The sequence below is a fragment of the Anolis carolinensis genome, chromosome 6 (assembly GCF_035594765.1).
Source record: "Anolis carolinensis isolate JA03-04 chromosome 6, rAnoCar3.1.pri, whole genome shotgun sequence".
NCBI lineage: Eukaryota > Metazoa > Chordata > Lepidosauria > Squamata > Dactyloidae > Anolis > Anolis carolinensis.
Window position 1 is genome coordinate 23,075,521 of NC_085846.1, and position 27,757 is coordinate 23,103,277.

The 27,757-nt window shown below is 41.0% G+C and overlaps 2 protein-coding genes across 11 annotated transcripts in view; one reads left to right on the forward strand and one right to left on the reverse strand.

The window, feature by feature from the left end:
• The window catches only part of tsks (testis specific serine kinase substrate), a 29,859-nt gene extending 8,829 nt beyond the window's left edge, over positions 1-21,030 (forward strand). Inside the window, exons 4-12 of one of the 5 annotated variants that reach the window (XM_008113604.3) lie at positions 3,726-3,821; positions 4,843-4,926; positions 10,898-10,981; positions 12,979-13,313; positions 13,530-13,715; positions 14,282-14,440; positions 15,485-15,620; positions 19,411-19,532; positions 20,714-21,030. In XM_008113604.3, coding sequence (XP_008111811.1) covers positions 3,726-3,821; positions 4,843-4,926; positions 10,898-10,981; positions 12,979-13,313; positions 13,530-13,715; positions 14,282-14,440; positions 15,485-15,620; positions 19,411-19,532; positions 20,714-20,891 — 1,380 coding nt within the window. In that variant the 3' untranslated portion in view covers positions 20,892-21,030. The remainder of the gene's footprint in view (positions 1-3,725; positions 3,822-4,842; positions 4,927-10,897; positions 10,982-12,978; positions 13,314-13,529; positions 13,716-14,281; positions 14,441-15,484; positions 15,621-19,410; positions 19,533-20,713) is intronic. The other 4 variants (XM_062983760.1, XM_008113607.3, XM_008113606.3 and 1 more) reach the window with 4 other exon arrangements.
• A 1,098-nt stretch (positions 21,031-22,128) lies between these two features.
• The window catches only part of cpt1c (carnitine palmitoyltransferase 1C), a 45,194-nt gene continuing 39,565 nt past the window's right edge, over positions 22,129-27,757 (reverse strand). For all 6 annotated transcript variants that reach the window (XM_062983759.1, XM_062983757.1, XM_062983754.1 and 3 more), the window contains 8 exons: positions 27,501-27,606; positions 27,092-27,208; positions 26,672-26,836; positions 26,182-26,316; positions 25,489-25,641; positions 24,129-24,242; positions 23,803-23,895; positions 22,129-23,062 (listed from right to left, as the gene is read on the reverse strand). In XM_062983759.1, coding sequence (XP_062839829.1) covers positions 22,964-23,062; positions 23,803-23,895; positions 24,129-24,242; positions 25,489-25,641; positions 26,182-26,316; positions 26,672-26,836; positions 27,092-27,208; positions 27,501-27,606 — 982 coding nt within the window. In that variant the 3' untranslated portion in view covers positions 22,129-22,963. The remainder of the gene's footprint in view (positions 23,063-23,802; positions 23,896-24,128; positions 24,243-25,488; positions 25,642-26,181; positions 26,317-26,671; positions 26,837-27,091; positions 27,209-27,500; positions 27,607-27,757) is intronic.

Sequence of the window (27,757 nt, forward strand, 5' to 3'; positions counted from 1 at the left end):
TTCCCCACTGTTTCCACCATTTGCCATTTAAGTACCTTCCATACTTTGCCTAGGAGAACATCGTGCCTTGCTATACATCTTAAATCCATATCCTAGCATGTCGATGTTGCGTCTAGCCCACCTATTGTAGAACCCCAGAAATAGACTCTGTTTTGACTTTTAGTTGAATTATAGCAAAGCCATATTTCTAAGACCGAATGAAATTACAATCTCCAACAGCCAAATTCCAGCACTGAGGAAAGAATGGTTACTAGAAGGCCACAGGATGTCCATGTTGATTCTGGAGCTGAAATGTACAGCTTCTGTGTAATGTGATCCCACAATCCTATACTGACGGGGAGGATAGTTTCATACATGAACTATATTGTGGTCTCAGGCCAGACATCCAAGGTGGAGTGCAGCTGTAATGCCAGCAAGAGGTTAAGAAGGCATCCACCTCAGTCTGGTATGCTTTCTCGCAATTTCTGTCAGACTTTAAAAATCTGGTATTGCTTGGTAGCTACAGCTCAACCAAATGTTCAGACATATTGCTTCCTGAGGCTTAGATCCTGCCTCCCACCCCTATTTCATGTTCAGAAAGTAACCAGGAAGCACCAGTGAAGGAAAAACATCTTTCACTGTACCGGAAGGAACAAGCTAATTTAGGATATTTAGTAGGAAAGATTGCATGCCACAAACAGCTTTGTCTACTTTCTGCTCCTCTGTATCTGTTTCTAGAATTGGATGCCTCAGCCTACCATATGAGAGACCCCAGCCCCCCCCCCCCCCCAGGCACCTGTTTGATCTATCCACCTATAAAATAGGGATGAGATTATACACAGAACTGAAGAAACCCTAAGAGGGACTCAATTGTCATTTCAACTCTCTGAGTGACAAGCTCATGTGGCAGAAGAATAGAATAGCTTTGTTATTGTACACTGTACAATGAAATTAAATGCTTTCCCTAGAACACATAACAAACAACACACTCATCCCTCCACACTCCAACCACCACCGCATAACCCCCAATGCCACATCAATGCGAAACCATGGAATTCAATATAGGAGAAGACAGTCTATACAAGCTCTCATTCTATGGGGCAATCCCTTTTGGCCCAGTTTTGACCACTATCTCAATATCCTCAGTCAGAAGAAAAATAGGAAGCAATAACAATTGTATTTGGATTATGATTCCTTATTTACGCCAGCTCCTTCTTCAGCTATGTATCTGATGCAAGGAACTGGCATCTACCCCACCCCCCCTAAAGCACCATATTTGTGCCCATTAGTTATTGGTTTGGTAACTACATGGTGGCAGATAGGAAGGCACTCCAAAAGGTCACCATGACTGCACAGAGAATTATTGGTTGCCCTCTTCCCTCTTTGGAAGAACTTTATAAGTTCCGGAGCCTTAAGAAAGCTCAGAACTTCTTAAGGAACCCGTCTCACCCAACATATTCTTTTTTTGAACTATTACCCTCTGGCAGATGGTATAGGATGAGAAAGACAAGGACAAATAGACTGAGAGATAGCTTTTATCCTAGAGCTGTAACTATATTGAACTTCATGGTTTCCCATTGATGTAGCATTGAGGGCTGTGCTGTGGTGGCTGGAGTGTGGAGTGATGGGTGTGTTGTTTTCTGATGTATGCTGGGGAAAGCATTTAATTTCGTTGTTAAATGTACAATGATAATAAAGTTATTCTATTCTATTCTTTAACAGTTCCTTTCTTTCCTGGTTATCTTCAGGGACAAGTACCAGCATATGGCTCACCATACTGAGTAGTATGAATTTAGATCACAAGAAGCCTTCATTATACATTATTCCTGTACATTTTAGATAGCTACCCATTATTTTCTGACAGATTCTAATGAACAGAACATTATTCCTGTGGGGTTTAGACACCTTTGTATTATATTTCGACAAATTTTAATGGGCAGTGAAAAATACAGGGATTGTAGTTATGGTAGGTCAAATTGGTATATTTTGATCCAATACCACTTCTGAGAAGCTTGGCATGGTATCAGCGATTCCGTACTATCACTTTGATACACCAACTCTGTGAAGTAGATTAGATGGAAAGATTAGCCACCGTTATTCAGTTGTTAATATGTTGTTAATTTGTTGCTTTAATCTGTTGTCCCCGGTTCTGATCCAGTATTTTAACAACTAAATGACAAATGCGTTGCACTTGAATCATTGTATCAGATCTCGCCATCTCAAAGTTTGAAGTTTTCTGTAAAGTGGTTATGATCATCCCTTACTCTCTTTTATGTATCTAATGACTAAGAAAAGGTATTAAATAATTAGTGTGTTCTACAGTTACTAATTAATAGATATTGAATGAGACCTAGAGTATCATATATCTAAATCTAGAGTGGGAATAATACACTTGTCCACAAGCCAATAATGAAGAACGCTGGGAGTTGTAGTCCAACAACATTTGTAGGGCCATATGTTTCCCATACCTGATCTAAAACAAATTTTTTTAAAAAATAAGCTTACCAGGGTTTTTCTCTCGCTCTTTTTTTCTTTTTACTAGCCTTACTCTGCTGCCTTTGACAACAGCCCAACAATCAGAAGTACAATAGACTTAAGATTTTGTCACAATTTTTCATGCCAAGTTTTTTTTTAATCATTTTTAAAATTTGGTCATGGCACATTTTAGAGACTTTAGACATGGGCTAACGAAAAGCATTGGCAGGAGGTTGTTTAGGATGGAAGTTGAGCTGTTTATATCCCAAAGGTTTTTGGCTGTTCTGGTCTTGCACAGAACTTGCAAAAGGGAGAGGAGTAAGGGATTATTGTTCTATAATTCTTTAGCCAGCATGGCCATTTGCTATCTTGGATGTGGGATTCTGAGAGCTATAGTCCCCATAATCAACTCCGTCAAACTCTATATAAACATTAGGGAATTGAGCAAGGATATTGCCTTGTAGAATTCTGAAATAGAGAGTCTGTGCTTTGAATATTTAGTGTATATTACTCTGAAAGGATATTCCTTTTTACTGTTGGTAGTCCCCTCACTTCCCCTGCATTCTTTTTAAAAAATCTTTCCTGGCATATTTTCACCCTCCCCAGCTTCACTGTTGGTTGCTGTACTTCCCTTAAATTTCACCCTAATTTCCTAGTCTCTTAAACTTGCCCCTATACATTACAAGATTAGCGTTCTGCTCTCTTTCTCTCATTTAATTTGAACTGTGGGAGATTTGTCACACATGCATGCCTTCTTTTACCTTGGGGGAATTGTCTCTGGCTTCATTCACACTGCCATATAATGCTGTTTAACTGTGTTGAACTTCATTATATGGCAGTGTAAACTCATATAACCCAGTTCAATGCAGTTAAACTGCATTCTGAGGCCCTTTCTACACTGCCCTATATCCCATGATCTGAACCCAGATTATTTGCTTTAAACTGAGTCTTTATATGAGTCTCCACTGCCAGATAATCTAGGATAAACAGATAATCTGGGATCACATCTTGGGAGATAGGGGCAGTGTGGAAGGGGCCTGAAACTGCATTATATGGCAGTATAGATGGGTCCTCCGTGTCTCTCATTAATTCATGATAAACTTCAAAGATCTCAAGTCTTAGACTCCCTCACTTAAAGGACTGTATTCAGGTGTACCCTGCCAGTCTTAAAGCATTTGGAGTTGAAAGCAATGCCCAGAAAGTCTCAAGAGGTCAGAATTAACTGGACTAGTCACCTGACCTTGACTCCTCCTTATGATCTGTTCCTGCAGGAAGTGAGCAATAGCGGCCTGTTGCGAGCCAAGGACTCCATCACTAGCCTCAAGGAGAGGACGTCCAAGGTCAACCGCCATGTTCAGAACCTGCAGGTCTGGAGACTGTTCCCCTCTCACCATCACTTCCAGTAGAGACCATCTTTCCAAGGGCCTACAGCTCCAGCATGGGCTTGCTCTCTTTTGCCCTTTTGGCCATCAAGTAAACCATAAACTTTGGTTGCTTTGAGAACTACTGTGTTGGTTTGTTATATTCTTTTCTAGACTACCACATTTCCTTAACTCCTTCCAGGTAGGAAGAAGTGGAAAGGGTTACTGAATCCAAAATCAGCTGTAGTTATTGCATGTAGCTGCATATCAACAAAGCAATCTATGCATAGTTAGGACTAAGACCTCACAACTGACCTTTCCATGGCAGCTTCTTGAGCTCCTGAAAGGCAAGAATTTTTAGTTTATTTTGTAAGGTGTTTTATTTAATAATCAACCCAATACATTTGTCTGATCAGTATTTTCACTTGCTATTTTTAGTGGGTCTTGCTCCACCTCAAGCTGGAGCAAGGCTAACATTTAAAAGCTAGACACACAGCCCAGAACCTCTGACCCTTTTGCTCTAGGTTCAGCATTTTGTAACCATGTCCTCTTGTAAGATTAAGTTAGTTGTGGGTTATGCCCCAGGATAGCTTGTAAAATTCAAGGTCTTTTCCTCAAACTACATTCCAACTGGAGTCTCATGTACTCTTCAGAATTCTGCTGCAGAAAACAACTGGTCCAAAAAAATCTGAAAGTATTTGGGTGGATTCTTTATCGTTTAGATAAGATTTAATCCAAATGCTGTATGATTTTTAATTGTTTGTGTGGTGTTACTCATAATTTTTCCCCCAGTGGTGTTTTTAATCTTGTTTGGATTGAAGGAGAAACAAATAAAAGCTCCTTCTGACCTTAATGTGCCACTAACAGAGCTTCTATGTGGAGGGAGGTTGGAAAGGCTGAACTTCTAGAAAGGGAAGGAGGGCTTACTGTCTACAAGGCTGGTTGATCAAGATAAGGCAATATGGCCCCCTCGTCCTATTTGTTTACCTTTGAAATGCATTAACTCTTGTGCTCTCTTTATGTGCAGAGTGAGTGTACAGTGTTGTGTGAAAACCTGGAGAGGCGTAGACAGGAGGCTGAGGACTTGGAGGAGTATTGTACTCAACTTAAGGTGAGGAGTGTGGAAGGATGTGCTGGTTTAGCAAAGCCTTGTTCCAGGAATATCAGGAGAGTCAGTTGCCAATTGGTTATGATCAATGTTAAAAATTTTCCCCTTAGTTCACCACACTGTATGGAAACATCATCCTTGAGTGGGAGACCTTTCTTCTCTGTGAGACCTTTCTTCTCTGCCACAGGGTGGCAGAGAATTCTTTATTAATTCTTTATTAATTAATTGCGTGCCCATCTGGCCTTTCCTGCAGTGAGCTCATGGCAATGTACCAGCCTTCCTTTTTCCTCAGTTTATCCTCACAACAACTCTGATATATATCAGGTTGGGAAGGAATGATTGTCCTAGTGAGATTCATGTTTAGTGGGGATTTAAGAATGTTGGCCTCACCATCAACTAGAATGAGACAGATCCCTCAGTCAGTGGATTTTTAAGAGGCATCAAAGAGCAGCAAATTATTATTTGTTTACTTCCTTTTTTTAATGCAAGAGATATAGAGAGGTTCTTGTTGGATGGTCTGCCTTCTGACAAAATAACCTCTCTGGCTTTGCCAGATACCTTGTCTTGCATAAGGTACACTCCATTTGCTGCACTACTTCAGGCAGCAAAATGTCTTAGAACAGCCATAGATTTCAACCTGGATTCCCAAGTCTCAGTCTTGATACTTGAACCACCAAACCACATAGGCAAGCTTTTTCAAATGTAGTTTTCTCCATTAGAGTCCCTATCATCCCAATTAGAATCACTTATGGGGATAATGAAAAGATTTGTGGTCCAAGACACCTGGAGGAAAATAGAATGGGGGAAAGCTTGTGTGTTGGAAAGCTGAATCACAGCAAGAGTGGAATTGGAGAAGAGACTGTGTCATTACATAAAGCTTAAGTGATACACTTCTGGCATCAACTCTATATTGAATTAGATGTGACTTAAGTTCATATTGGTGTAAGAAAAGCCTGACAGACTGAAGCAGGCTTGAGCTGACATATTATCTTGTTTCCTGAGTTATCGAAAGAAGAGAGAAAAAGGGATTTCATTACAACAGAAAGCTGAATATAATATTCAGACAGGCTTGCCAGATCTGACGAAGATCCATCAAGTCTGACATCTTGTTTTCCACAGTGACAAACCAGATGATCCTTGAAAACTTACAAGCCATGAAGGCAATATCATTACTCTATCCTTTCTCTCCAGCCCCATAAATGATCATTTGTTAGCTGTGCTGAAGCCTTGTGGCTGAAGAACAGGGTATAAGTTTTCTAAATAAAATAAATATATAAATATGTTCTGTAGCACACTGCTGATAACATGGAAGCAGAATGTAATTGTCATGATGATTAATAGCCATCGAGCTCTGTAGGACATAGACATTAGAATCATGTACAGGGCAGAAATAGCTTGCAGTATCAATGGTGTGTTGGTTCAGCTTTATGCTTAGAATTGTGTCCAGCAGCATAACTGTAGGAATGTGATAATAGTCCTGCTGGTGTCACCTAAAAACCCACCTAATCCTGGTTCCAGCAGATGTCCTAAAGGAAAGCTATGAGAGGCAAAGCACATTCTTACTCAGGCACCGAGGAGCTGATCTTCACAGACACACTACTTCTGATATTGAAGATAGTGTGCAGCTATTATGAGGAGTGGGCGTTGATGAAAGCTATGCAGAGGGGAGGGGATTGTGAACTGCAAGTGATTAATGCTAACTGGAGATTCTGGGAATCATAGACCCCAAAAGTTAGCTTTTTCAAGCTCTGCTATCGACAAAATGTTTGCTCCTTGAATCTTTCTGATCCCTGTTTTAAGCTCTTGAGAGAGGTAGCCCATCACTATATCTCTTCTATAAATTAACTCCTCATTGTGCAGCAACTGGGTTCTCCCCCCCCCCCCAAATCTCCCAAATCCTCTACCCATAATTGGTTTTACCTGGTGGTCACAGTTTTAATTGCGTTTGGAAAGAAAAAGAAGATGGAAGAGGTACCAAGAATTATCTGTAAAACCTTACACTCCTGCTAGTTGTAGCTAAAACAATTTTGGGAGATGACTATCCAATATTTGCTTTAAAATCTTCACAATACATGCTGCTTATACACTTTTATGATAAGTTGGGGAAACCTCTGGACCTCCCGATGTAATTGGACTTCATTTTCTAGCTTCAGCTAGCATAGCTAATGATCAAAGAAGATGATTATTTTAATCTAAGGTCCAACAGGCCGCATGTTTCCCATCTGTTCCTCATATCTGTTAATTGTCCTTCATTAACCTTTTCTTCACAGCAAATGTATTTTTACACCTTTGATCATTTTAAATGACCTTTTCTGCACCTTTTTCTCCTCCGTGATATCTTGGCTAAGATGAGGTAATCAGAATTGTACACAGCATACCACGTATACCAACAAGTATGTTACTTCAGTTACACATTTCAGCTTCATCTCCAAGAAAGTACTTTATATAAAACATATAAAAGTCAATGCAATTACAATACAAGCATTAATGTTAAGGCATTAACCTTAACCCTGTTGCTTGTTCCAATTAAAAGAGCTCACTGAATTAATTTAAATTTGTCAAGTCAACATTTATGTAAGCTTTGTTGATCAAATCAGTCTCTTTGAATTGAAACTAACCATTGGATTTATACCATTCATTTCAAACCAATGGCAGCTAGAATTCTTCAGACACAGTGCATAAATAAATGCAATCAGCAATAAAAAGCTTCAAACTACTTTAAAAAAAATCAGTTGATTATGATACACTTTCTCAAGAGAAAGTAAGTTTGAAGCATAGGAACTTCAACTGAGGGCGAATTCAATAGTCCCTGTTGTAAGATCATAGGTGTATTTCATGTTACACAAATATAGCACTTTGACTCCGCTTTAGTTGACATGGTGCCATCGATGGAACAATGGGATTTGTAATTCTTTGGGATATTTGGAATTTTCTATCGATGCACCCTAGTTCCTCATGAAAAATACAAATCCCAGGACTTCAAAAGATGTAGCCATGGCAGGTAAAGTAACTGTGTAGCAGGAAAAAGACTCAGATGTTATGGACTGTTAAAATGGTTTTATGGTAAAGACAGTTTTATTTTCAGTCTATGTCCCAGCAATTCCACCTTAGGTTAATCAATTAAATTAAAGTGTATTTAATTAAGTACTTCCTTTTTGTTAGAAAACACCTAGCTTAACTGGTACTTAGAATCATAGAATCATAGTTTTACAGTAGTTTCCATCACTGCTCTTTGTCTCATTATCCCTAGTGTGAAATGTGCCCTTTTTCATAATACTATATCTCTATGGTGTTTCAGAGTGTGGCATCTTTCTTTCTATTCTACTATTTAATCTGATATGTCAGCTTCACACTTTTTTTCTGGTTGACTACATTGTGTGTGTATGTGCCTTGAAGTTGCCTGTTCACTATGGCGACCCCTCGAATTTAAAGCGGTTTTTTTGGGCAAGGACTACTCAGAGGTGGTTTTGTCAGTTCCTTCCTCTGAAATATAAACTACAGAACTTGTTGTTCTTTGGCAAACACTCATCCAAGTACTAACCAGAGCTGACCTTGCTTGGCTTCCAAGATGAGACAGGAACTGATACCTTGAAGGTATTCTCTGCCTGTGCTTAAGGTGCCATGTGATTCTGTTCTATTTCCAAAGCAATGCTATCAGAAAAGAACATTGATAAAATTAAAAACAAAGATAGCCAAATTATTTTTCTAATTGATCGGTCTCTTGGCAATAGAGGAAAGAGTTTTAATGGTGGATGCTGTACTCCTCCCATTATGTGCTTTTAAACTGTTTTTAGGTCATTTGCATTTTAAATATGGTAATTATTTATTGAAATTATTATAATTTATTCTAGTTTTAATTTGCTCTGTTTTTAATTGTTTACGAAACACTTTGGGAGCAGAGGGGGTAAATAAATATATGAAGGCATGGAAACTAGAAAATCCACAACTAATCAATACCTTTAAGACTAACCAAAATAATATGCAAAGTTTTACATTGTTTAGAAATTGTTGTCAGACTAAATGGTAGAAAAAGCAGGCAGCATGGGAAAGAAGATCAAACAAGTACAAAAGTTAGACTAGATGTCTAGCCATAAGGTTTGCATTTAGATCCAGCCTCCAGATGGAGATTGAAGACTGAAAGCATTAGTCACTGGTAGGTGCTGCAAGCATCAAGTTACACCAAGGATTTGGGGACAAAGAAGCAATGAATGACCCAGCCACCAGGCCGATTATTATCCAAAGCTGTCTCTAGTCTTATATGAAATGCACAGGATTTTGGTTAGAAAATTAATTTCCCTGCTTGAAAATTAGTTTTTGACAGGTTCTAAAGTGCTTTCCAAATGAGAGATGATTGAAGAGAGAGACACAGAGGGAGCAGCAGAGATGCCTGATAAGGAGAGAGGTCTCCTTTTGCTTTCTGGCCAGAAAAGAGGGAGTTATAGCCAGGTTATATAGTTGTTAAAAGGTTGAATGTAGACTAGGGAGTTCTGAGATAATATCTCTTCTTACCCAGGAAAAGCATTGATTGTACATACATATAGTTCTGCCTCAGTTCAGCCCACCTTACAGAGTTGTTATGAAGATGGAATTTGGTAGTCTTGGTATATTGCCCTGAGCTCTGCAGAGAACAGTTGTGCTATAAAATGGAAAAAACAATTACAGTTATAATCAATGCTTTTAGTCAAGAGCTGAAGCAGCAGCTGCCTTGATTTGGCACACAGGCTCTCAGAGAAGAAGAGAAGCTAAAAGCTGTCTGCCATTTCCCAACATGAAACAATAAGAAGGGCTTTGGTCATGCCCTCCATTTACTAGACATCACAACCACTTACAGACATCCCAAGATGTATTGCTAATGCCTAAGGAGAACTGCAAATGATCTCCCATGCCCCATTCTGTCAATTCAAGGTACATAGAAGTTAAGGCTCACCAAATTATTTGGATACCTGATTCATCCCCCTGACCTATCCCTCTGTGATAACAATTCTGATAAAAAAAAAACATTATATAGACTATGTTAATTTAAAAATAAAATATTATATTAAAATAAAAAAGATTAAAACTAATTTCATAATTATCAAAATGTGTGAAGCAGCTTGAAGCAGCTGCCACATCTTGTTACATGAAAGGACTAGCCATGGGGCCAGTACACTCCAGCTCTAGCAGAATGTGCTTTAATTCTCTCTGATATTTAATTTTTTTTATATTAAAAGAAACATAGCTATTACCAATGGCATTCCCATCATAGGCATGTTAGCTACTGATCTTTGTGTATAAGTAAAGACATAGGTATGAATCTGGTGATTCAGTCCCTGTACAGTGTGGAGAAGGAGAGGACACTTGAGCTCCTAGGAGAGACTAGTATTGGTACAAAGAGATGTCCTTTGGCAGAGCAGCAACCTATGTTCCTTTCCCTCAATTAGGTAAGTAATTAGGCAGGAGACATCTACATTTACAAAGGTGAACAAAATTGCACTTTTCTACATCTTCTCCTTTTGTTATACATCTGACAAGATTGCCTGGACAAGGACAACTATTAAAGCAGATTCCTTGTTTTTATTCCAGGCAAAAGTGATAATAAATTAGGGTCTTGACTGTGGCAGGAGGATTCATAGTGCTGGTAAAGCTGGATTTGTTTGGTTTGCAAAAACTGGCAATGAAAGTTTAATGTCAGAATGACATCAGTCTGAGTGAGTTGATTGGGAGTAGATTGAAGCAGGCAAAAACACCACAACACAGTTTGTGTTTGTTTCCATGGCTACAGGAGAGCCTCCAAAAACCTAAAACAAATGGCAATCCCCATTCTTTTAATCAGATTTAGAACAAAAATATCTGCAAGAGTCCCATTGCCAAAAAGAATATTTAGATGACTCAATTCTCTGGGATTATTCTTTCAATGAGAATTGCCTTCCCTTTCTTTGCCTGACTGGCTAGCCTCTGAAGTGTACCCTGCACCCACTCACATCTTTTCCTATAGGATTGCTGTCGAAAGGTGACAAAATCGGTAGAGGATGCTGAAGTCAAGACCAATGTACTCAAGAAGACTTCAGTGATCCTGGAGGTGAGAAGTACTGAAAGACGGAGAGTGGTGGGGATGACTGGCATAGTTCCTGTTGCTTGCATGAGTAATACAACTCCATGGGGAAATGTAAGGACAGCAAGAGCTTCATAATTGTCACAAATTAGCATGATTATGCTGGATCTGTGTAGGATCACAGCTGAGGACTACAGCCAGTATTACCAAGTTCTAGAGAATGGCAGAAGCCAGATAATTCTTTTTTAAAATTGAATTTCTAGATCTCCCTGTAGCAAGGAGGGAAAAAAGGACTACATTTAAAAATTAGAGGATCTGATCTGAGATTTCTAGGAGAAACTTAAATATCAGCCTCTTGCCATTAATTACAGATTGAGTGTTCCTTATCCAAAATGTTTGAGACCAGAAGTGTTTTAGAATTTAGATTTTTCATATTTTGGAATACAGTATTCATATTTACACACACGTACATCATGAGATATCGTGAAGATGGAACCTATGTTTAAACATGATGTTTGTTTATGTTTCATCTTATATGCATATGGAATATTGTGGATTTTGGAATTCTGGATAAGGGATGCACTATTTGTACTGTCTTCCTTGCATTTTAGACCTTCCTTTCAGTTTTACCATTGGATAGAGTCCCTGAACAACAAAACTTTTTCCTAAAGATGTACAAAAATCAATAATAATAAAATACTAGTGCTGCAATGCTAAAATCATTATGTGAATAACATGATTGTGTCCATTGAATATGTTTAGGGATATTCTATACTTGATACAATTTATTCTAGAAACAATATTGAAGAAGACATAATATGGAAAAACAGAGTATGGTAAAACACTTTTGAGAAGGTGTAAGCCTAAATACACAAGATTTTGTCTAATTGTGAAAGCTATATAGGATCAGCCCATTTAGGACTACCAGGTGCTGTAGGCTATACTGTATTTCAGAGGAAGGAAATAGCAAACTACCTCTGAGTATTTCTTGCCTATGAAATTCATGGAGTGGCCCAACAGGCAAACTGAAGGCACATATACCCAGTATCCAGAATACATGGGTTCTGGGATTCTTAGAGTTGTGGTCTTCTGTGGAGAGGCACTGATTATTCTTTTGCATCTGTTGAATTGGACTACTTTTGCATGCTCCTATTGCTTTGTCTACTGATTTATTACTTGCATTTCATTTTATATGCCACTTTTATTTTGTTGCATTTTTTTAAAATGACGCAAACTGCTTTGGCAGTTTTTAAATTGAAGAGTGACACATGCCTTGAATTAGGGATGTAAATTCTTCCCTATTTTGTCCTTGCATACAATGATAAATAATTACACCAGTAGCTGCAGGAGAAAATGAATATGCCTCTGCAGTATTCTTCTGTATCCAATTCTCTGAAGTGTTGTGGAGGACTTAATCCTGTGGTGAAATCCCAGTAGGCCTGTTTTCTCAGGAAAACGACATTTTAGTGCAAAAACGTGCTTTTCACCACAGAATGATTCCGTCACAATATTTTGGGATGTTCAGACTTGGACAAAATTATTCAAAACTCTTCAACCAGTGAACCAGTCACGACTCTTTCTATCCCTAGCTTTAATATCTGTAATTTCATTGTTGCAGGTAACCATTGATGGAAATCGTAACTATTTAAAAGCATTATTATATTCATAGAATTATAGAATAATACAGTTGGAAGAGACTACATGGGCCATCCAATGCAACTCCCTGCCATGCAGGAAAAGCACAATCATAGTGCTTTTCCTGGTCGGTTCATCCTCTGGTGGTCAGTCTTCTTCTGCTAAGCAAGACTGGTCTTCAGATTCTACGTTGGGGCCAGATATACTCTAAGGTTTACCACCTGTCACTTCTTGGTCTCTGCTGGCATAACCTTGAAGAATGCAGACATAGCTCCCACACTATGATGAGGCATCAAATAAGACTTTGGTGTGGGGGGCAGCATGTAAAAACACCAAATAAAAACATAAGAAAACAAACCCACAATGCTTTCCCTTTCTGCTCCTTTTAGGAGAAGCTGCGTTTCTTACAGCGGCAAGTTCAAGTAGAGGACCTCAGTCGCCAGGGCCGTGAATGGCAAGAGCTGGAACAGAGGATGGCATCTGGAATCTCCAAACAACTTCTGGATTTGGTCAGCAATGCAACAGCAATAGCCTTGAGACCTTCCAATTCTGAGGAAGGTGAACTGCCACCTCCCACTGCTGCTATCCTGGCATCCATCAACAACCTGCGAGTGGCTCTGGAGAATGGGCACATGCGAGCAGGGCTAGGGGATGAAGTGAGCATTGATGGAAAGTCAAATACGGCTTCTACCTTGGCTTGCATTCCTCTGCTGGAAGAGATCAGGTAGTGTGGGGAAGGTGTGGGAAAAGCGATGTCTCCTTCAATACCTATGTCCCACTGATTGGTTTTGGGCTACTACTGCCACAATCCTTTACTATTGGGCATCTATCTAAGGCTTCTAAGAGCTGAAGTCCAATGTAGTGTCAAATATTTCCCTGCCTATGTTGGAGGCGTGAACTCCCTTTCTCAATGCAATGGTGTCTTTCCACTGCCCTGCAGGAAATGTGTGCTGGAGCTCTCAGGGCAATCTCAGAGGGAGGCACTGACCCAGAAGGAGGTGCTGCGATTATTGGCCCAGCTGGGCGTGCGCCTGGAAGGGCTGATTCCACAGTGGGAGAGGACACAAGTGGAACATAGCCAGGCACTCAGGATGCTGCGAGAGGAACTGGATGAGGTCTCTGCCACGTACGTGCATCTCCCACAGAAATAGGCTTTCCATTTCTCATAGTGCCATCTGCCCACTAGTGATCAGGGCTCTATTGCAATCTCTTGGTTCCTTGCCTGGAGAATCCAGCAAAGGAAAGGCTAGGTTTAAGCAGCAGCAGGACCCAATCCAACTCCTTTTAGACTGGATAGTTTGGAGTTTTAAAATACAGGTTGAGCATTCTTTATCTCTAAGATATCTCATTATGTATTATGTATTCCGAAATCTGAAAAAAAAATCCAAAACTTCTGGTCCCAAGTATTTCAGTTAAGGGTTAAACAACCTGTATATCCTAGGGTGTAGTTAGGTAATAGATGCTGTGAATCCTTTTGCCCTCAAATAAGCTGATCAAAAGAGGACAAGTAAATATAAACCTACTATCTGGGTGATGAGTTTTACAAAATGAAACAGTGACACCCTGCTTCCCTTGATCCTGAAATCAAAAAGCCCTGCAGATTTACACAATTGGTACATATGCCTTTTAAAAATCATGGAACCACATAGTTGTGCTTAAGGCAACTGCCTTTGACTTTTCTTCTTATGCCAGGGTCAAGCGGACCTCGGTGTCCCTCACTCAGCTTCGTGCTGACCTAGATGGGGTGCGACAAGTAAAACCATTGCTGGAAGAAGTGTCTCGGCATCTGTCAGTGCTCAAGCCCTTGGAAACACCTGAGAGGCAAACTGTCAGCTGTGCCAGATGTTCCAGGTGCTTTTTTCAATTATGTGAGGGTTCACATGGGTTTTAAAGATCGAGAACTATAGGCCAACCTGAGAGCAAGGAGGCTAAGCAAGGCCAGGCTAAGTGAGGGCAGAGACAAGGAGACCGAATGTGGGACATTGGAAGAAAGACTTGGTTTCATCAATTTCAAACATCTTGCAAGGCTATTCTGGCAATACTGCAAGAGGCTTTTAGCAAAATAGAAATACCTACCCAAGCAATCTATATATTGCTCTATAAGAGTGAAAAATATGACTTGATAATCGCTGGATTGCCAGTCCCAATATTCTTTACTATATGCTGTGCTGACAAGAGCCAATGAGAGTTGCAGTCTAAATACCTGTCCATCCTTAGCCAGTATTACTGTAACATTAGAGCAACAAACACAGAGATCTTCTTTTCCAAATCATAGGCTTTTCCAATTCCCAGGAGAAAGGGGGCCATGCTATGTAACACAAGGATGCTTCCTCGAAGCACTTGTGCTGTTAATCCTGGCCATTGCTTAACAGACTGTTTCATGCAAAATCTGATATATCCCACAGTTTCTGGAGTTCTGAGAAACTACACATTCATTTCTTTTAAGAAACACATTGTCTTCATCATATATTTTTAGAATATTAAGAGGAGCAAGAACTGTTCAGTCTTTAATGGCTAATTAGTTTTCCCTTATGGCTTTCTGGTCATATCGCATGCATGCAGGCTGCATTGCCTCTGTTTATTCTGTCTACCTCCTGCTCACAAGGCATTCCTTTCCTGGTCCTACAATCTTGGATTTATACCAAAGGAATGCAACTCTGAAATTTGTGCAAAATAAGCACTGTTTTATAGAAGTGGTGGATTTATTTTTTTTATTACAGAAATATGTGTCTTTGTTTTACTCAATTGGGGATCTTATTGATGCCTTAATTTGGGCTGATCTGAGGTGTGTTTTTTCCTTCTAGCAGGACATGAAAAGGAGTAAACAAGTTGTTGGTTCCAGTCCTAATGTAAATTGTACCCTCTCTTTTTTCTCTACCTTGTTCCTGGCCACAGCTATAGTTTCGTGAACACAGAGTCACTGCGACAGATGGTTGAACAGGCTGTGGCACCCATCTTGGAGGAGCTGAAGCAGAGGACTCCACCCCCAGGCACATGCCCCAGCTGCCAGCTTTTACAGAAGAAGATAATGGTACCGTGAGAAACAGAGTACGCCAACCCCATACCCCTTTCCCTCCAATAAAAAGATATCAGAGTGCAGCCTTGCTAGAGCATTCTTCTGGCCCAAACTGATATCAGCCCAGATAGATAGGACAATACCACAAATATGCTATGGATATGCTCATATGAAGTGACCTTATACTAACTAAAAGCATTAGCCCATCTACACTGTAGAATTAAAGCAGTTTAAACACCATTGCCATAGTTCAATGCTATGGAATCATGGCAGTTGTAGTTTTACGGGGTCTTTAGCCTTCCCTCCCAAAGAGTGCTAGTGCCTCGTCAAATTGCAACTCCCATGATGTCCACAGCATTGAGCCATGACAGTTAAAATGATGTCAAACTGTATTCATTCTACAGTTTAAAATCACTCTTAATCATTGTTTTCTCTGACTGGTCAGTCGAACCCTCCAGAGTCTCTGGTAAGGGTTTGTGAATATCATCTTTACCTGAAAATTTCAAGGATTTAACCTGAAACCTCCTGTGCTAAGCAGGTGCTCTCTCACTGACCTATAGCCACACATAAGCTCAGCTTCTCCACTAGCCACTCCTTATCCACGTCTTAGTACTCTTTCTCCCCAAGAATAATACTCAGCCTGTCTTATAGGAAGGATATTGGGAGCAGGGGAAGAAGAGTAAAATACCTTTTATTTCACCTTCTAAGGTGACAAATTTAAATATGTCAGGAGTGGAAAAGATGCTTCAAAAATATATTCTCCTGCCCAGTCTTATGATACAGTATTTTTTTTCAAATGCATACTTCTAGGGTGTTTACTTATATGCAGATTAATAGCATGTGTCCTTTTCCAGTACTCTCCTCACATCTGTCTTCACAAAGCTCACTTTTTGAATGGTTGAGATTGCAGTCCTATATACATTTACATGGAAATAAGGATTGCACTGTAAGTGCCTTGTTCTCTTGTGCCCTATTCATCCGCTCATCCCTTGTGCAGTGCAGAGACCTTTTAGCTTCTAATGTGTTTACCTCCAATTGGTTGTAACTAGGGTATGCGAGAACAGCCTATGGTTTTTCCAAATCCCTTTTCAGGAAATCACATTAAGCTTCTGGCAGGAGTAGTCTGTCCCTGACTAGGCATAGAGGAAAAGAGGAAGCCTGACAGATTCTCCATAGGAAAATGTGCCCCTGCTCTAGGCCCACAGAGCTATTGTGGGAGCTGAATAATAAAGATGGGGTGAGAATGCCGGAAAGCGCAACTACACCAGCAAAATTAGCTGTGCTTATGGGCTTCCGGTTGGTCACTGTGGAAACTGAGTGCTAAACTAGAGAGAATGTTGTTCTGATCCAGTGGGGACTCTTCTTATGTTTTTGCACTGGTACAGTGAAACCTTTGTCTCTCTTCCAGCAGTAGGTGTCATGCAAATGAAATTACAAAGTGGAGGGAGAAAACGGGATTTGGATAGGGCAGAGGCTAAATTAAATCCTTCCCCAGGCTTATAGCGCAACAGGTGGCGTTTAGCAGCTCTTCCAGTCTGGTATTCTTGCAATAGGGATGAGTGGGTGATGAGCATCAATTAAATACAAGTTCGCCCCTTAATAGTGGTGGTGATGCCTCACATCGTCAGCCTGCTATTAAAAGACAATGCAAAATTGCATTGGTTTGTGCTAAGTAGCCTAACTAATTGTTTTTTCTGTGCCTTACACTAAAAAGTTTCCATACACTAAGCATAATTTAGGAGCAAAGGAAAGTACAGTTGAGTATCTCTTATCCGTAATGCCGAAATCAGAAATCCAAAATCGTCCACATAAGTGGCTGATAGTGACTCCTTTACTTTCTGATAGTTCGATGTACACAGACTTTGTTTCATGCATAACATTATTTAAAAATTTTGGGTATAAAATTACCTTCAGGCTACATGTATAAGGTGTTCAAATGAATTTTGTGTTGAGACTTCACTCTCATCTCCAAGATATCTCATATGTGTATAAGTGCAATTGTCCCTCCACATTTGCAGTTTGGATCTTTGCACATTTGATTATTAATAGATACGATTTAAAATGTTCCCTCTAGGAATCTCTAGGTCCTTCAGTGTGACTCTGTGGCCAGTTTCCTCCAGTCATGCTGGAAGGAACTAGAGAACAGCTCTCTAGAAACGTCGAAGTCTTCAATGCAGTTCTGTGATCAGCTTCCAGAGGAAGTCATGCTAAGAGTCCCAGAGAAGTGTTCTCTCAGGCACTTTCTTTATTCATGGGTTTTCATTTTCATGGCGATCCTATGACCCTATCCTCAATGAATGTGGAGGACTGACCAAATCCAAAATATGGAACACTTCTGCTCCCAAGCATTTTGGATAAGAGATACTCAGCCTGTACAGAGACAGGCCCTTGATCCATATTGCCCTGTATGATCAACATGACAAAGAGCTTGGGAAAGTTGCTAAATTTTTTGGACTACAAGTATCAGATGCCATGTTGTCTGGGGGACTGTGGGAGTTGTTATTTGAAAAAAAAAAAGCTCTTTATGAAAGAAAAGGAATATCTTCTAAAGTCTCAACCTCTCAGGGAAGACTGAAATCTGAACTCCAAGAGTGCTCCTTAAGATTGCAATTTAGTTGGCTTTTCTTCTCTGTGCTTTTCCTGGCTAGGGAAGTGGAAAAGGGACAAATGCAGCAGTGCACAAAACTCCTAAAATGCTTTTCTGCAGCCAGTTCAGCCTCAAGTCAGAAAGTGTTCCGCACTCCTAATCTTTGCCGACTGGCAGCTGCTCTAAAAATTTGCAGACAGGGAATTCTCATGTGCTGAAGCTTTCAGTTATAGCTTTTCCCTGTCTGCCAAGTTTGGGATCTATTTGAGAGGGGTTCTCTATCTTTGACTTTTTTTTGGGGAGGTGATGTAGTTGATTTCCCCATTGCTGTTGGGACCAAGGTGTTTCACGTGTCTCTGTTCCAGCAAACATTCCCTTGCTGTAGGCATAGTCCTGCTTCCCCCGTTATCCTGATGGGTGGTTGCCATGGGCACCTCACTGCCATTAGCCACTTGTATAATGAACACCCACACACTCCTCTTTGAAATAAGCAGAACCACGTGGGCACTCCTTCACATAAGCAGATAGCCAGACAAAGAGACAGCACAAGGTTTAGTACTTAAAATGCTCAACCAATGCTAAACTAGGGGCATGTTTCCAATTATTTCTGCCCATCCTTTGCCACCTGTTCTGACAACAGTCTCTTATAGGAACAGTCAGCCTGATGCCCTCTTGTGGCTATATTTTGGAGCCACAGATCTGGTACTGAAATATTTTTAGCTGCCAGGCTGTGTTCTGTTAGCTAACCTGCACCATCTTATATCCTTCTGCTTCCACCAGTTATTATGACTCCTTTTGCTCGTAATATTTTACTTACATGGGTAATATTGAGAGACATGCATGGCCTGCAAACTGTTAAGGGGGCAAAAACTCATGGGCTCTATGCTGAAATACCCCTGCTGCTCTAATAGCTGTGATACTAGCAGCTCTCACTGAAGGTAAAGATTTCTGGCTCTTGAGATGCTTTCGACTATAACTCCCATAATATTGTTAGTCACACTGTCTGGGGCTAAAACATCTGCAGAGCCAAAGGTTTTCCACACCTTCCCAAGAGTTGCAAGTTGATCGTGCTGCCCAAAACTGATAGCAGTAGTAGGTGAGCATGACAACAGCTTCAGTTGTCTGTGCTATGTTCACTCATTGTCCTAGTTGAGTGATGGGCTCTGTAGTCCTTCCTTTTCTTTCTCTCTCTTTGTACTCCCAATCGCTGGGAGGCAGGATCTGGAACAATCAGCCCTGGATATTCATGCTCGAGCAGAGGTCCTGAGCTCAAATGTACGTCTAGCTCATGACGAGGCCCTGAGAGCCAACTATCTGGAGCAGGCAAGAATTGGCACAGAGTGAGTAAACACAGAAGTATCCCTTGATGCAGTCTCCCTTTCCCCATCCATTCCACATCCCATGAGACATGCTCTGAATGAACTCTCGCCTGCCATTGCCAAGCTTTTAAATAAAACAAACAATGCTTCAGTCACAATAAAGCTGACTCAAAGGGTGACTGTTATTGCCTACATTACCAGTGCCAAATTAAGTACATGTTAGTCAGCGGGAACTCAGTATGAGTTTTAACTGGTTAACTGGCCAAAACATATTTTGGCTAAACAGTAGGAGAAAATACCTCACAGTAAAGAGATGTTCAATAGTGGAATAAACTGCTTTCCTTTGTCTAGTAGTGGTTGGTCAGCCATCTGCCTGGGACTACAGCTTCATCCTGCTTTGAACACTGAGTTTAACTAATTGAACTCCAAGGTTCCTTGAAACTCTTTTGATACCAAATCCAAATGTGAATATAATAGAGTTAGTCCTCCACATTTGCGTGTTTAACTTTTGCAAATTTTATTATTTATAGATTTGATTAAAATACTCTCTAGGAATCTCTGGGTTCTCATGTGATGCTTTAGTCAGATTCCAGCAGAAGTTGGCCAAGAGTAGTTTTGGAGAACCTAGAAATTCCGAGATAAGTGTTCTCTTAGGTTAAAAAAAAAAGCTATTTCTTTACTCATTTTTTTATTTCCACAGGGGCCATGTGCCCTTAGCCCTAGCAAATGTGGAGGCTGACTGTACTCATTTTGAAGTTGGGGAAAACATACACAATTGGTAGGAGGTTCACAAACTGTGACCAGAGAGGTAATCATGCTTTCTCCCTGCATACGCTGATTCTGACAAAAATTCACCCCACTTATCCACTACACAGCAACCAATAATTTAAGAAAGCATCTCAGGTGATACATTAGTATCATATCAAGTTTGGCACTAAAATGGTGGTAAGCAAGCTACAAAAAAGAGTTAAGCAATGAATAAAGATAGGACTGAATGAAAATAACCATCTGGAGAATTGAATGATGAGACTATCTAGGATATATAGAGTGACTTGAATGGCAGACTTCTAAAATCCAGTGCCTTCCAGATGTGTTGGACTGTAGGTCCCACTATCTTCAGCCGGCATAGCTATTGGCACCAGATTGGGAAAATATGATCTTGATTATGAAGTCTTCTCACTTTTTTTCCTCTTTTCTTTCAGCAAAGATAAATCCAGCAGCCTGGATTACTTGCAGAACAAGCAGAGCTCTCTCAATTCCCAGCTGGTACTGGTCTCTCAGGAAGGGATGCCTCAGTCCCCAGCAGTCTCCCTTGCTGCTAATGTTGCTCTCACCAAGCGGAGCTCTTGCCCTGGTGAAATGGATCGACAACCCCAATAAAAAAGAGAAACAGCCACAATTTGATGCTGCTCTCTTTCCTTTGGAAACCAAGAGATAACTCCAGGAATGAACCTACCAGTTGAGATTTGCTAATCCTGGAAATTGCTTGTTCCTTTGCATGAATAAAGAATTAACATTTTTTTGTTCTTTTGAAAACAATTTCTTGGGGTTATTGGGGTTTTTTCATATTTTAAGTGTATATTTATAGTAGAACAACTTGGTGCTTGATCTTTCTCTAGCCATTGCTTGATTCTTTTCTAGTGGAATCTATCTCCTTGCAAACCCACCAGTTTTTCTCTTAGCAACTTTCAAATACAAAAAAATAATAATGTTAGAGTTGCCATTGAAACCCATTCCTTTTTCATTCCTCAAATTAGCTTTTCTTCTTCTAAAAAGAGGCATCGATCTACCATTATTCATTTCGTGTAATATTGTGCATAATTTGGTTTCTAGTGAGTAATGTTCTGTTATAATATTTGGAAAAGGACCTGTGACTTTGACCATTTGTTTTCTTTCGTGTGTTCCAATGCTAAGCAATATCAGGCTTACCATTAGGCCATGGGAGGAAAGAGCCTTTGGCAGCACAATTTGTGGCAGCCTCCAGCTTTCTCCCTGACTATTCTCTTCTCCGTGCAGAGCTAAGCGTAGCAAACAGCCTGTCCTACACCCCTTACATAACCTTGCCATACTTTGGAGGACCTTGTTCTGTTGCCTTAGTCTAGTGAAGAAAAATTCAAGTTCTGGTCTATGAAGGAGGTGGAGGGGAGGTTTTGGATGCAGTGCAAAGGGCTAGAGAATAACACCCTGCATCCTATCCAAAAACAGACATGTGCAAACATAAGTGTGGCTCATATGTGTTTGGGGAGGCAATATGGGCATGAGCTAAAGTGCTCTTTTTCCTATGTGTCTAGCATTCTGGAATGAGAGTTGGTTCTCACCATAATAAAGAGTCAATGGGACTCCTTCAAGATTTTATGTGATGTATAAATAGCCCCTTTGCTTAATTATTCTCAAATGCTAGATTGTAGAACTGCTGGAGAAGGATGCTTACCAATATTCTTCTGCTAGATTCAGTCCTACCCTTTCCATAAAAAGAAGGTTTCAGTATGGCAAAGGCTTATGTTTCCAGAGCTGAACCACACAATATGCTCCTTTTGGCCCACAAACTCAATCAAGTTTCTGCTTCAAAGTAAACCAACATTGTCTTCCCATCACAACTCACCAAGGCCACACATGCTTCCTTTTTCAAGTTCTCCCACCCTGTGGTTTTATTCAAATCTGAGATGCTAACAAACCAAAACAGAAAAAGACCAACCTGTTCTTCTGCATCACCTTGCAGACCCCCACTTCATCCTTCCCAAAGGTATATCATGCTCGACAAAACCCTGCAGCAAATTATGAATTGCTTTCCCTGCATTACATTTAGCATACCTCTTATCCCAGACTTTTGTTGGGACAAGGAGAAATTAGGATCCCCACCAACTCCACTTTAAGGTCAGACCCATTGAAATGTCTCATGGGAATAAGATGACAATTCAGCAACAGGAACACAATCTGTTGAAAGTGAAGCGCAAAAGAGGAAATGCAGCCAGCTGCTGTGGACTGAGAAAGGAATGACAAATGCAAGTAAAAGAGAGTCTGAGCTGTGGGAGAAAGAAGGCTGTGGAAACATCACTTTCAAGTATAGCAACAGGAACATAGAAGAACCTGTGTTTTTGTTCTAGTTCAATCACAGACCTCCATCCATCCATGTGCCCTCAATCAAGCCTAGGCTGTTTGGTTATCATATGCAACTCTGTGCTCTCTAGTATCCTAAAATCAGTACAGAGATGTTTGGAGGGGTGCAATTTCCTTAACAAGTTATAGTCTCCAGTACAAAGTCCAAAGCCACCAAATCCGAGAGCAGGACAGTATCTTGCCAATCCATTGTGCTTGAAAGAATCTTCAGCCCTGAACTATGTCCATTCCCACCCCAACCCATTTCAGGATGTCCCTGCATATCAGAGCACAGAAAAACACACTCAGTGTGTCTCTTGGTGGCTGGCTGTACAATTCTGCTGGGATTTATTCAGTCACTGGTCACCTCTGGCAGCAAATTTTTTGTTCGCTTTGAACAAGAGTGCAATGTCTGTCATCGCATTCCGGATGTTCAGTCCAAACCGGTGTGCATCCTGTAAAAGGAAGAATGGAAACTAAGGAAATGTAGAAACTCAATATATCCATGTATATCTTGCATGTAGAATATGTTCAAACCCAAGCTTAAAGCAACACAAAAGGTTTTGACTTTTAGTTTCAGAAAATAATTCAAACTATCAAGTTGGGAATATCCTAACAGCTTAAATACTGGTGGTGGTGGTGAGGTTCAAGGAGTCAGAGTTCTTTGTGTCTGATAGAATACTATGGTTGGAAAACGGTGAGAAAGTTGGAAAGAAACTAGCTTTTCCATCTGATGCTGCCCCATTATCCCTATATATACTCATATCTACAGTGTATGTCATTTATATGAATCTGTACGCATAGTAGAGACAACATACAGCTATCCCATCCTGACCTTTGGTGCCAGAAAATGGGCCCACCCATACATTTCAGTGCCCCAAAAGTGCTGCAAGTGGGAGTAGCAAGGAGCACCACAATCTGTTTCATCAGATGGCTCAAGTGGAAAGGGAAAAAGTAAAAGCACAGACTGAGTAAACAATCTGATATAAAGGCAGAAACTTTACTGAACTCGTAGCCTTCTCTAGTCTATATCTACGGCTTGTAGGAAACATAGAATAGATGTTAGCCCTGATTCAGATGCAACCACCCAAGTTGTAAACAAACAAAGAAACAAACTATAAATAAATAAGTGCTCTAGCCTCCTTAGCACATTCTCTTCTCCCATTCTGGCAAACTTATCCTAGCATTAACTCACTGTCTCTGGGCTGGAGACTTTGCATGACACATGGAAGTTGATGAGATCTTCACCGACAATGATGTATGAAACGCCATAACCATTATCATCAACCTACAATAAAGAATAGATGGAAAGCAACATGAGACAGGACTTCTTCCAGGTGTCCACCATCTCTCATATTAAACAAGCATTCCCATAGAACTTAGGAAATCCCATCTATCAGCTCTTACGTTGATCAAGCCTCCACTTTCCTTCCCACAAAGACCCTTAGAGTCTTGGCTCTAAGTCATTCATTTTCCACATTTCTTCCTTCAGAAAATCCCGGTGTAATTGACTCCACTCACCGGCCCAAATCCACCACCACAAGAAACGTAGTCTGGATGGTTCTGAAGGTCAAACAGTTCCAGCTGCTGGATGGGAGTCTGGCTAGTGGATAGACGCCATGGCTCAGACAGCACCTGATCAAGGCCAAAAAGAACTTTGATCTCAGACATGGAGACGAGGGGGGGGGGGGGGTGCAAGTTCTGTCTTTCATTCACACAAGAGATAGGCTGATCTTATATAGAAACTCTGCCCTCTTCTGGTACTTTCATGGAGCTCTGAATTCTCAACACAAATTCTCTACTGCCTAGAACTTACTTCTAGTCTGAATTCACCATCCTTATGTGTAGCATAAGTCTAAAGTCAGCATGGCCTACTCAGCCTTGAGGTAGTGCACCATAAGATACAACATAATGTATAAATTTTAATTTTTCATACAATATTAACATATTGTTATTCATATATGACAAAAATCTTAGGAATGTATGTTATTATCTTAGGTAAAGGTAAAAGGTAAAGGTTTCACCTGACGTTAAGCCCAGTCGTGTCTGACTCTGGGGGTTGATGCTCATCTCCCTTTCTAAGCCGAAGAGCCGGCGTTGTCCGTAGACATCTCCAAGGTCAGCAAGACTGCCTGGAGTGCAGTTACCTTCCTGCCAGAGCGGTGCCTATTGATCTACTCACATTGCATGTTTTCAAACTGCTAGATTGGTAGAAGCTGGGGCTAACAGCGGGCGCTCATTCTGCTCCCCGGATTTGAATCTGCAACCTTTTGGTCCGCAAAATCAACAGCTCAGAGCTTTAACACACTGTGCCACCAGAGTCCCCGTGTTATTATCTTACAAATCATATATTTTAAATATATACCTTAGAAATGAAACGTTTTCATGTGATACACTGTGTCCTCATACAGTCTGTATGTAATTTTTGTATGTGCCCATATATCTCATAAGGAGATCATGTGAAAAAGGAAAGATCGGTGGAATTATTTTAAAACCCAAAAGAGATGCAGCAGGGCAAGCAGAAAGAAAATTGAAAAGTGATTGTGGGGATGTAGGCATTCAAGAAAATGCAACACTCCCAGTAAGCAAGCAAGGTGAACACAGCTTCTAACTTTGCTTCCATAGGGCATGAACTGATGACATAGAAAGAGGTGGAGCTACTGACCAAAGTTGGAAAGTTACTTTTTTGATCTATAATTCCTAGAATTTCCCAGCCATCTTAGCTATGTCTTTGCAAACTTGCTTTAGACTTGGTTGAAAACATACTTTTTCAGCAACCTCTTTATACTGTCTTCACCTTCAGAGAACCCTTCTCTTTGGATAGAAAAACAAACCACACGATCCCACACAAACCCAGCGACCCTGACACAACAGAGCTTACCTCACGCAAAAAGGGGGAATCTAAGCCAAGATATTTGGAGACAACGTAGAGGCAGAAGAGGTGCCTGTCAATGCCAGCACCCGTCATGGCTTGCCGGTAAAGGTTCTGGTGTTTCTCAGCTGCCACACGGAACAGATGTAACCTGGCACTATCCTGGAATGAAAATCACATTGGCATGTCTAGGAGAAGCTCTGCTGATCTCTCAAATCTCCTAGACCGGAATGGGTGACATAAAGCCTTTGTCATGGCTCTTTTATGACTATCGGAAGCCAAAATCTTTTTTCTTCTCAATGTGTGTGGGCAGTTATGAGCCACTCTGGGCAATTTTAGGATCAGTAGGTGCCTTTTCTCCTACAGAGAAGAAACCAGGGAATGAATGACCTGTTGGAAAAAAAATCTTCTCTTGCCTCTAAAATGGCCCAGATAAGGCCAAATTATGAGAAATTGCCCCATCAAAAATATTTTGAGATACTGAAACCAGCCAGGGCTCCTAAGAAAATGTTTGAGTCCCTGGCCCCCAAAAGTTGCCAAGAGTGTAGCTCCTCCTGGGTCTTTCTGCCAAACTAATGTAAAGGATCACCTCTTCACGTGTGTGCCTACTCAGACCTTGAGTCCCTTCAAGATGCAAAGAAGCCTAACCTTTAAAAAAATATTACATTTCAGACTGAAACCCACTTGCATTTCAGGACTCACATCTTGGGTAGGGTCCATCATGGCTTTGACAAAGTTGCAGGACTCAATGGTGCAGGAACGGACTGTTTCTGTGCGGCCCTCCCGAAAGAGACGGGTCATGGATGCCTCATATGTGAGGCAGAACTTCTTCTTGTCCTAGAACAACAGGAGGAATGTTGGTCAGGTAGAAAGGAACCATCAGATGAAGATAAGGGTGAGATGGTCTCTGGATGAAGGGCGGAGTTGGCAACCCATATCCTAATTGGGATCAACTGCAGTTGTCATTAATGCAAATCCATACAATAATCACATCTTCTAGGTGAGAGAACAGCTTGGAAACAACAACAACAACAACAACAACACTTTATTTATATCCCATCTCCTTCCCCAAAGGGACTCCATAGTTCTAGGACAACTCATATCATTTATGGCTTGAGGGCAGAAATCTATCACCACCTGATTGTGTCCCTTTGCCTGCTTATCAACACCTCCCTCGTGCCAAATGCCCTACCCGAAAATGTGCCAGCTGGAGGGCAAGCTGGATGAAGCCGTCTGGACTGGTGCGGCATTTTTTGATGAGACCTTTGCCGAAGTCCTTGAAAGTAAAGGCATGGAAGTCTATGTCACTGGCGAGGTTATAAGCCACTCTGAAGGACTGCATGATCACTGCCTCGCACTGTGGATAAGAGGAAACAGGAGACGAAAAGGTGTAAATGGGGGGAATCATTCTTTTCTATTTCCCCACTAAATTTCCAGGCTGGAATCCTGCTGTGGAATTACAAAAGCTATGCATCAACACAGTGACTCCCAACCTTCCCTCCACACTTACTAGGCAGCAATTGCTGCAACTGACAGGAGTCCATTCCCCAATTGCTCCAAAAGCAGCTGACTAATGCTCACACCTCCCCCCCCCCAACAATCCTGAACTCACCTCTGGTGGGATCTCCCACTGCAGCTTTTGGGGTGGGGGGACGTTGGGATCCATGTCGCCTTTACAGTTCCCATAAGCATCATACCCCAGCGTAAAAGCATCAGTGGCAAGGCAGTACTATGGAAAAAGTACAGCCAGGTAAGAGGTGTTCATATATTACCTTCCTTCTTGCACTTCCTGTCCCAGGCCAGGTTTGGGAAAATATGGCCCACCAGACGTTTGGGACTTCAGCTCCCATAATTCCTTACTTTTAGTCATATTGGCTACTGGTTCTGAGAGCCAAAGTCCAAAATAGAGTCAATAAACACTCCCTCCCGCACTTGCACCCCCAGCAATTTAGGGAGTCCTTGCTTCCAAGCCTTCCCCTCCACCTCAAAATCTCATTCTTGAAGATTCATACAAAACCTACCTCCCAAAGGTGCCCCACGATGGGTGCATCAGCCCACGAGTGCTCAGCATTGAGCCCAGACTTCCCATTACGGTAAACAATCAATGTGAAAGATTTGTCAAACCATCTGTTAGAAAAGAAAACAAAGGGCATTTTTATCATGCCAACTGCAGTCAAGAATTCCTCTTAAGTTGCTAGGAGTCCCCGGTGGCGCAACGGATTAAACCCTTGTTCCGGCAGGACTGCTAATGGAATTGTCAGCAGTTCTAATCCGGGAA